The 9785-nt window shown below is 38.9% G+C and overlaps 2 protein-coding genes across 5 annotated transcripts in view; one reads left to right on the top strand and one right to left on the bottom strand.

Annotated features, from left to right (window-relative positions):
• Positions 1 to 3753, bottom strand: part of sec24a (SEC24 homolog A, COPII coat complex component) — a 14856-nt gene extending 11103 nt beyond the window's left edge. Inside the window, exons 1-2 of one of the 3 annotated variants that reach the window (XM_025065987.1) lie at positions 3272 to 3753; positions 722 to 1336 (exon numbers count right to left, since the gene is read on the bottom strand). In XM_025065987.1, the coding sequence (XP_024921755.1) occupies positions 722 to 1336; positions 3272 to 3332 (676 nt within the window). In that variant the 5' untranslated portion in view covers positions 3333 to 3753. The remainder of the gene's footprint in view (positions 1 to 721; positions 1337 to 3271) is intronic. The other 2 variants (XM_008332323.3, XM_008332324.3) reach the window with 2 other exon arrangements.
• A 659-nt stretch (positions 3754 to 4412) lies between these two features.
• LOC103394869 (secretion associated, Ras related GTPase 1B) lies at positions 4413 to 9522 on the top strand. Of its 2 annotated transcripts, none has more exons than XM_025065989.1 (7): positions 4413 to 4591; positions 6647 to 6709; positions 7602 to 7721; positions 7855 to 7920; positions 8013 to 8116; positions 8317 to 8448; positions 9373 to 9522. In XM_025065989.1, exons 2-7 carry the CDS (start codon positions 6652 to 6654, stop codon positions 9487 to 9489), a joined length of 597 nt encoding a protein of 198 aa, XP_024921757.1. In that variant the 5' UTR covers positions 4413 to 4591; positions 6647 to 6651; the 3' UTR covers positions 9490 to 9522. The 2 variants fall into 2 exon arrangements, with proteins under 2 accessions (XP_024921757.1, XP_008330544.1); XM_008332322.3 differs by having other exon boundaries at positions 4414 to 4589; positions 6644 to 6709.
• Positions 9523 to 9785: the final 263 nt, after the last annotated feature.

Below are 9785 nucleotides of genomic sequence, written 5' to 3'. Positions count from 1 at the left end.
TAGGGAAAAAAATTAAATAAAGAAATTCTGTTTGAACTTTGTACAAATTGAGGGTAAATTAGTCTCTGTGTCTGGGAGGGACCCAAGGACAGCAACCAGCCAACAGAGCAGAGTACAATGTCCAGCTCCAACATATCAGTTGTGTAGATATGAATATCTGCAGCATATTCACAAAGGTGACAATGGTGGCAAGCAGATGCAAAAAAACTTTATCAGAGTGCTACAGAGCACTCATTAAACGTGGCCATGGTTTACTAATTATTAAATTGACAGTTTTGAGCCCAAGTTGGACCTGCTGAAAGTTTCTGACACAGCTTTGAGGGGTTATTTCCTGTCACACTTTCAAGCCTACCTATGGCCCGTTTGATAAAAATACAAATTTTAAAACTAAGTTAATATGATCGGAAAAAAAAGCTTTTCTGCCCAAAACAAATTGTCCAATGCTGATAGTTGATCAGGATGAGAACAACTAGTTTCGTCATTGTTGTTTTACTTTATTAGTATGTTTAGTTCTGACCTCTTCCTTTACGGCCTTTGTAAAGAAGTAGAGAAATTGGTTAAAAAAATAGTGAAAACAAAAGACTCAACCTTGACCATGAACCTCAGTCATTCTACCGTTTCTTTGGCTACAAATGATAAAAAATTATTTTTATTCCTTGTTTGTATTATGACTGTATTTGACAGTACCTTCCACGTGCAAGTATATTAAACATATTCCTACCTGGCTGATTGTAGCCATGCAGAGATGTAGGTGGGATCCCAGGGCCTGGAGGTTGGGTGACACTATGGGACCCATAGGCTTGCTGCGGTAAGCTGTAAGCAGTTGATGATGATGGTGGTGGTGGTGGTGCTGTTGAGCTTGAAGGTGGATTCAGGTGATTCGCGACAGGGCCACGGGGAGGTGAGCTCATGGAATTTGGTGGTGGGGGTGTTCCCATTGGTGCTGGGACTGGGTTGTACTGCCATGGTTGGGCATTGGGCTGGGGCTGCTGCAAATTGGAATAGTAGCTACTAGAAGACACTGCAGGAGGAGGTGGTGTAGCCTGTGCAAGGGGCATTCTGGGTCCAGGACTGGGGCTTGCAGACTGTGGAGGGGTATGAAGAGGAGGACCAGCAATCTGGGGCCTGGTCAAAAGTGGCTGCCCTGGGGGTGTTGAGTAGGAAGCCAGTTGAGGGCCAGGCTGGTAAGAACTGACCGGGGGATACCCAGAATGGTAGAGTCCAGGGCCAGGGGCTACAGGCGCCTTGGCCTGCATTGGGTTGTAGGGAGGTTGGTGAGTCATGCCATAGCTGACCCCAGGTAGCTGCTGTATAGCAACAGGATTCTGTGATGGACCTGGAGACCAGTAGATGACAGAAATTAGTATGTACGTCAATGTCCCATCAAAACTACATGTCAGCTTCATAACTAGTACATTTCTTTCTCCAAAACCACTCACTTAAAAAAAACACAGTAACTGGAGCTGATTTTGTGCACTTAATGCCAAAGTGATGGGTTTCAATGACGTGAAATTCAAAACAATACATTATTGACTCAAATTTAAGAACATTGTTCTTTAGCAGTGGTATTTAACAGCATCAGGTAATTGTGATTTAGCATTATCAGTAAATTGGTGGACTGTTCAATATTTAATTACAAGGAAGGCTATGGGTACAGTATTCTTACTCCATTTAGTGGCAAAATGCCCATGGATTACATGTATCTAGGGTATGCCTCTGTTTACTACTAACCCTGTTTATGAGTTAGTCCTAGGTTCAAATGATTAAAAGTCAAGGCATTAGCTTTCATTCACAATGCAAACACCTGTTTAAATAAATGTTAAAAAAGCAAGATGAGAGATGGAGATGACGTCAGCTGTAAATTGATCAGATCCACTGAATAACTAAAGGTCCGACAGGTCAGAGTTAAATCCTATTACATGGATTTAATTTAACAGGATTTGTCTTTAGTTGTCTCGGGCTGCTAACATTTGACTTTACATCAGGTGATTATATCAGTAGCCTGAGGTAGATTACCTTGCAAAAGTTTTAATTTACTGTAAAAAATATTGTTATTAAAACTGCTCATTCTGTACAGAAAGGTACAGAATGAAGATTAGTAAAAGAAGATTAGTAAAAGATAAAAAATAACAGTAGTATTTTCATCTCATTCCACAAATATATTTTATATCTTCAACCTTTTTTTTTTTTTTTTTATTTTAAGACCTTAAGATCACTGCCTAAGATACTTATCCATACTTATCCAAGAACACCCTGTCAGTGAAACAGACCTCTCTCAATCTCTAATTCACACCGGGTATAAGAATAAACAAATTGGTATCTTAGTTTAAAGGGTGTTGAGCAAAGTGCAGGGGAGAAATTACTGATCATTTAAATAAACAAATAATGGAATAATTGATATTTAGATACACAATTGTATGGTTCTATTTCAGCCTCCTGAACATTTTACAGCATGAAACAAACCCCCCATATCTTAAAAAAGGTGCTTTTGTGAGAAGAACATAAACTTTTATATAGACAAATGTTTTACAATATATCGTAGTTGGATCGCCCTTAGATATCAATAAGATTATCCGTTAGGAAAAACACAGCCAGAGAATGTATCTACAGCTATTAAACTTTATAACTGCAGTTACTTCTCCTGCAGAGAACAGAATAAGAAAACACGTTTTAACTTGTTATTTGTACCGACCGTGTAAATATTATGTTGATACGCTCATTGAAACCCGTTGGACATGTCTTAGTAATCTCAAACTCAAGTGTAACGTCTTAATCCTTGGGGAAAGCACTGCAGCAGCATACCTGGATCATCACCAATGTGCCACATGTACAGTAAAAACCACATCGCCGATACATTAAAAAAAAAGAGTCGGTGATAAAATGGACCAGGACTGTTTTCCTTAATTTCATAGACACTGTACATGACATCACTTGATCTGTTGGATAGGTCCTCTGACACACTAAGAAGATAGAAAGACAGGCTACATACCCTGGCCCGAGATAGTAGTATTTAACAAAGCCGAACCATAACAATGTAATATAACTTTTTCGTAGAAAATATTAAACCACCAGAAGTAAATATTTCTCAAATGTATCTTTACTTTACAATGTATAACACGTTACACGCAATCTTTATTGACTAAAGCAGTTAGCCAACAGCTAGCAAATAGCCTAAGGGATATGATCCGGTGTCAGCTGCTTACTCGCTAACTGCGTTGATAGCTGCTAAGTTCGCTTCTAACCGACTTGACACTGTGTAAACTTTACTCACCGTTTGAGTACGCTTGTCCTGGCCCTGTCCCGTTCTGAGAGTTGAACCCCGCAGTTGACATGTTGAAACAGACACCGAGTCCTAATTTAAGGGCTGCTTGGTTGGCAAATCGAGTAGCTAGCTGCGTCGTTGGCTAGCTGGCTAGCTAACTAGCAGATAGTATAGGGGAAATGTCCAAACCTGTAGCTGTGACTATGCGGCGTTTGTCAAAGCTGTTGTACCTCACGCCGAATCCTATTTTTTGTAAAATAAAGTTATTAAACGAACTCGGTCCGCGGTCACAGGGCCATGGCTCCGGCCAAACCCCGTTCCAACTAGCTACGGGTGAGTATCGATAGGCCTTGTCAGGGTAGTCGTGTGAGACGCCTCTCTCACTCTCTCGCCGGAAGTTAGGATCACCCAGCAGGATCAACGCAAAGGGTCTCACGCATGCGCAGTGTTTACACGTGGCATTTCCGCTGGAGCTCCTGATCTTATAGTCCGACTAGAAACACCAATAGGGAGCGTGTTGCCCCTATTTTAAGTAGTTGGGGACTTTAAACTTATTATAATTTGTCTGAGATGAATTCCAAAACAAGACCCTTTTAAGTATACATTTCATTTTCCCTCGGTGAATTGATTACACTTTTAGATATCTAAGTTTAACGGAGCAAAATATAAAAATATTTGAAGACCCAAAAATTACTTTTATTTTTAAGTAAAACAAATGCAGTTCCGGTAATGACCAAATAGATTACATTTTGTTAAATTCTGAGGTACATGTACGAAAGGTCTTTAAAATATCAAATTTTTACCATCCTTTTGTATTTTGCTAATTTATCCATTACGTTCAGAATGGAAAATATCATTGTGTTATTATCATTTCAAAGTTTTTCTGTGTAAAATCTAATACCGTCTTCCTTTATAGATCTGTGGAACAATTTTCCTATCCCTTTCTATTAACGACGTTTACGCTCAAAAATACGAGTTACAACACTATAAGAGGACAATCCTACTCAAATATCTAGCTGTAAAAGCCATTGTGTGGATTAAAATTAAATAAGAAAATGTGTTTGAAAAATGTTGTATAGTTGCCGATGAAGTGTATCTGAGTTTCCCTGTCGGAGGAGTGTTTGTGAACATAAACAGGAAGCGGTAGGGCAGAGTTGTGGGGAGTAGCTGTTAGACAGCCATTGCAGTGTCGTGGCTCAGTAGCAAAACACGAAAAAGGGAGGAAGACCTGGCATCTCACAGGCCCTCTGCTTTTAGACAGGGACACCAATTTGTATGTTTATAGGAAAGAACACCCTCGTCAAGTTAATCTGCACCTAATTAACGGGTAAGTATTTGCGATGATTTTTTGAGTTCTCGTTTAAAATGAGCTTTTTAAGCCCAGCTCACAAATTCCCCCCGGCTGCTAACGATGCTACATTAGCATGGCTAACTCGCATATAACCGAGGAGCTTCTATGTGGAAACAACTTGAAAATTGTTGCTAGTTGGCATGTTTTGACATCAGCAAGTGATAGTAGAAACAGAATGTATTCGTTTTATTACACGTCCTGACAGCTGTCAATGTGAATGAAGTATTTATGTAGCTAACTGCTAATTAACTAACGCAGCCGATGCAACGTCGCCGCTGACGATTATGACACGTAGCTGGTAGCTTTCTGTTAGCCATCCTGTTCCTCGGCCGGAGTCAGGCTTTATATAATACCATCGGCATCCCTGGCTTTTATTTGTTTTATTTTTTTTAATGTTTTTCCCTATCCTCTTGGTCTGGAGAAACCCTGTGTAAATAGATAAAAGTTCGTTGTAATTTAAAAGTTAGATAACTTCGCTGCTAGGTTGACACTGACTATTACTAGATTGACACAATTCAGCCGCTAACGCGAGTTGATGGGGATTTGATGGAAGGACAATTATTAATAAATATGAACTTTGCCACAAGAAATATGTATTTGTTGCTGTTAAGGTCACATTAAACGTTACGTAATGACCTGAGCTGAAGAACAGTATTTTAACCTAAGTATTTGAATACGCAACTATTATGTACATTATTATTTTAAGGAAAATAATTGGTAAAATTATGGGATTGCTAATTTGACAATAAATACTTATAATACTTACTATTGACTCTACTATGTAGCTTTTTAGTAATAGTGTAGGATATACAAGTAATTAGTTGGATTTGTTTTGTAATTTGAATCTGTGTTTCAAATTAATTAGAAATTACATTTAGAGATAGCTGCCCACATTTTTTAATTCTAAATATATTTGATTTTTGATTTTTATTATAAATATAGTTACTGAAATATTACGTGTTACCTTTTTAGCCTGAATGTGAGTTAATGGTGGCTGGGTTTTTAAAAAACAAAACAAAAAACTCACTTTTGTGCTGTTTACTTGTGGTGGGTAGTGGTTACTCATTCACAACAGCACCATCATAACACTTTTTGTGGGTTTGTAATTCCAATCAGTCGAGATATGATGTAGCTGCAAAGCTGCAGCTGACGTGTAGCTCAGCTGTATTTGTGTGATCTTGACCTTTGGTTGCCTTAAACTTTAGTCCTCAGATTGTTTGCATGTTACGTAAGTAGGAATAGAAGTCAGCACACGTTTACTTTCTTCTGGAAGGTCTCTAGCTCACAAAAAAGGATTAATTTTAGCTTTGGCCTTTGTTTGACTTTACTTGATTAAATTTGTATTTAATGTAAAAGGTCAGCTGCGCATTAAAATTAACAAAACTGAGGCTCTTGTTCAAAATGACAAGCTTTTGCCTGTCAGAGAGTTGACTTCACACAAATAGAGGATTATTATGTGTCTTAAAATTTGAATTACTTTGTTTTGTTTGGAGTACTGTCTTAGTAGCTATCTTGAAAGACTTGAATGTTCTGGCTTCCTTTCCAAGGCCCTTGCAGATGGCGGGTGTTGAACAGAGCACTCATATTGCCTTTGGAGGAGGTGGCATATGGTGTGTGTGATCAGTACTGAATTTTCTGTCCTCAGACTTCCTCCAATCGCAAGCTAATCATTAGCAATTGCCAAAGTGTTTATAATAGGTAAAATCCACCACCATATTCATCTTATGTACCTTTCATCAGTTTCCAATTTAACCAGTTATATGCCACTAAAACACTCCAGTGCAATTTTCTTCAGTCACTCTATGATTGAAAATCACAAACGTATTGATGAGAAATTGAGTATAAAACAACATTGGGTGCAATGTGCTTGAATAGAGTGGAGCAGAAGGCCAGCAATCAATATCCATATCAAAATTTAGGCCAACAATCCAGTGATACATCGCGATGTTATCCCTTCAAGCATCCTTGCAGCTATTACAATTTTTTTACTACCATTTTTGTGTCTTTCTGACCTCCTTTTCCTCCAACAGTTCCAGGTATGTCATCCATGTGGGATTTTCTGTATAGCAGTTTCAATAGCGTACTACAGTTTTTAGGTGAGTAACAGGTTTTACACACACAAATACACTTTTCCACTAACATGATTTTAGGACTTTTAAAGGTCTTAGTTTAGCATAATTTGATGGTTGACAACCTCTGACAACATCACACTTGAGTTCGCATTTAAAACCATTAATAATAATGTTTTCAAGTAATAGAACTGTGATGTGAGAGGTTGGTTAAAGCCTGATTAATGAAATTTATTCCAAGAAGAATGTAGTTGAGGCAGTAGGCGTGACCATAACTCCATTCAACAGAAGTCTTGTAGAGTTGACTTAATAATAGGGCTGTCAAAATTAACTTATTAATCACGCTAACAAATAAATTAGTTGAATTTGTCATACTAAAAGCTTGAACACATTTTAACATAGTGGCTGAAAGACGCTGAATGTTGACTTCTCTCATTTAATTGTGAAAATTGTGTTTTAATACAATTCCAATTAATGGTGAGGATTTGTAACTAATCCACAGCTACCCATTTGATCGCATTAGTTCATGTATTGCACTGTATTTTTATCCCAAACTATGATATTAAAGTAATTATTTGTGCCCAACCTCTGCAAAACATGGTTTATTTCATATCCTGCTCTGCCAAGCAGCTTTCTAATTCACTCCTCTAGTCTCTGTGTCAGAGCTGCAAGACAATCGTTCCTGTTCTCCCAGTCAGGCGGGTTCACAGAGTGCTATTTAAAAATTGTTGACGTACATTTAAGCTGACTCAGTCAGAAAAAAAGATCCTAATGGTGCTCAAATGGTGGTACAAAAAGCGACAAATCTAAGGCCAAAATCTAAAACAGGAACTTCTTATTATCTTGTTATCTGAGATTAATGACTTCATTACATGCTTACTGGATGGTGTTGTGACAAATTTCTGCTCCTCATTTTTAGGACTGTTCAAGAAATCAGGCAAGTTAGTATTTCTTGGCCTGGACAATGCTGGCAAAACAACGCTATTGCACATGCTCAAAGATGACAGATTGGGACAACATGTGCCCACTTTACATCCAAGTGAGTCTCAGATCTCCCTGTCTCTTCTACACAAGCAAATCTTTATCGGCCGAGTTTATCCTTTTTGTATGTTGTGATGTATAATGCTGAATTTTTGGGGGGCTTTAACATGTGTCCACTTCTCATTGACCAGCCTCTGAAGAGTTGACAATTGCTGGCATGACCTTTACCACCTTTGACCTTGGAGGCCACGCACAAGGTGCGTCCGTGTTATTTTGTTTTATACAGTCCTAATACCTGATAATAGTCACAATGTAAGAAGTTCGGTCAAACTTTCTTTGTATGTTGCAGCTCGGAGAGTGTGGAAAAACTACCTCCCTGCAATCAATGGCATTGTCTTCCTTGTGGATTGCGCAGATCACATTAGATTGGGTGAATCAAAAGCAGAACTTGACGTGAGTATCACACCAAAATGAATTCCGAGGTTGAGAGAATTTTTCCCTGTGCTTACTGACAATTACCCGTGTTGCAGGATGTTTTAACATACAAACACTGAACATCAGACAATCAATATCATCAACACGTCACCAATGTTACACACTGCAGCTTAAAAAAAGTGAATACCAACTGTTAATGCCCTTGCCTACCCTTACAGGCATTAATGACAGACGAGACCATTGGAAATGTGCCTATCCTGATCCTGGGCAACAAAATCGACATATCAGGAGCCATCAGCGAGGAAAATCTGAGAGGAGTTTTTGGATTATATGGACAGACGACAGGCAAGGTATGTATTTGTTTTGGCGTTTTTTGTTGTTGTTTTCGTCGCTATTTGGAGACTAAGTATGACTATGGGCTTTGATACAATCATTGGTGAGTTGCAGAGTTGAAGGTGTTCTGTTGCTCACTGTCAGATGAATAATAGGAAGTTGTTACACCATTAGGCCCTCGGCTGTGTAGTAAATGTTGGTTGTAGTCAAGTAAAGGTAAACATTGTTGCAATGCAAATATTCTCATAGGAGGATGGTTTGTATGCACAGGCCTTTTTCCTTAGGAAACTTACAGAAACCAAACCTTTCTGACCAAACAAAGATTTCTAAGCATTTTACAATAAACCCATTCAATTATTTCAACTCAATGTGTATGTGCGGTTTTATTAAACACAGGCTCTGGGGGTTTAAAACTGAAAGGAAAATAACCCAACAATTCCCTCCAGTTTGCACACATTAACTTCCTCCCATCCCTGCAGGGTTTTCAATAACGTTCAGTAAAGTAAAGTTTATCAGCACACTTCCCAGTTGAGTGTGCTGATCAAACATTGTCTTATTCGTAGCTTGTCATCCAGTGAGTAGCATTATTGCCACCTACCCAGACAGTTTTTCACTAGTAAACATTTCCACCTACAATTGAATCGACTACTGTGAGACTGGGAAAACAGAGAAAACTCAGACATAGGGTGGTGTCCTTGCACCATGTGCTTCCTGTGGCTGTTGACTCTGGACATACATTTAAAATAATAATTTGTTAAATTTCCATGGAGTTTTTGTAGCAGCATAAACACTACGTAACTAAGGGCAATGATGAAATATTTTAACACCAAAAACTCGGTTTTTTAGGTTTAAGCTCACTCCCAGAGAGTTGATTTTAAATATTTTAATTATTCCAAGAAGCCTTTTCTCCTTAATATTTCTATTTTTTTTCCCCCTCTCAGGGCAACATTCCTTTAAAGGAGCTGAACACAAGACCACTGGAGGTGTTCATGTGCAGCGTGTTGAAGAGGCAGGGCTACGGCGAGGGCTTCCGCTGGCTCTCGCAGTACATCGACTAAAGACGCCCAGCTACTGTCATATGTCAACACCACCAACATCATTACAGAGGGCGCTACACCCAACCACTCACAGTGTCCACTGTTGCCACCAGTAACACACTCAACCCCTTCTTTGGTTAAACAAATTTGCCTCCACCTTCAGAGAACCCAGTCCATACTCGATCCCAATAGACTTTTATTGGTCGAACTTTTGGTTCTGCACTTACAGCCTCCATACTTGTACGTGCTCACACAACACACAACTGCTGTCTCCATCTCTCTCTCTCGCTGTCTCTCTCTCTCCCTCCCTCTTTCCC

The sequence above is a fragment of the Cynoglossus semilaevis genome, chromosome 19, assembly GCF_000523025.1.
Source record: "Cynoglossus semilaevis isolate Cse_v1.0 chromosome 19, Cse_v1.0, whole genome shotgun sequence".
NCBI classification, from domain to species: Eukaryota; Metazoa; Chordata; class Actinopteri; order Pleuronectiformes; family Cynoglossidae; genus Cynoglossus; species Cynoglossus semilaevis.
This window is presented reverse-complemented; position numbering and strand designations above follow the sequence as displayed.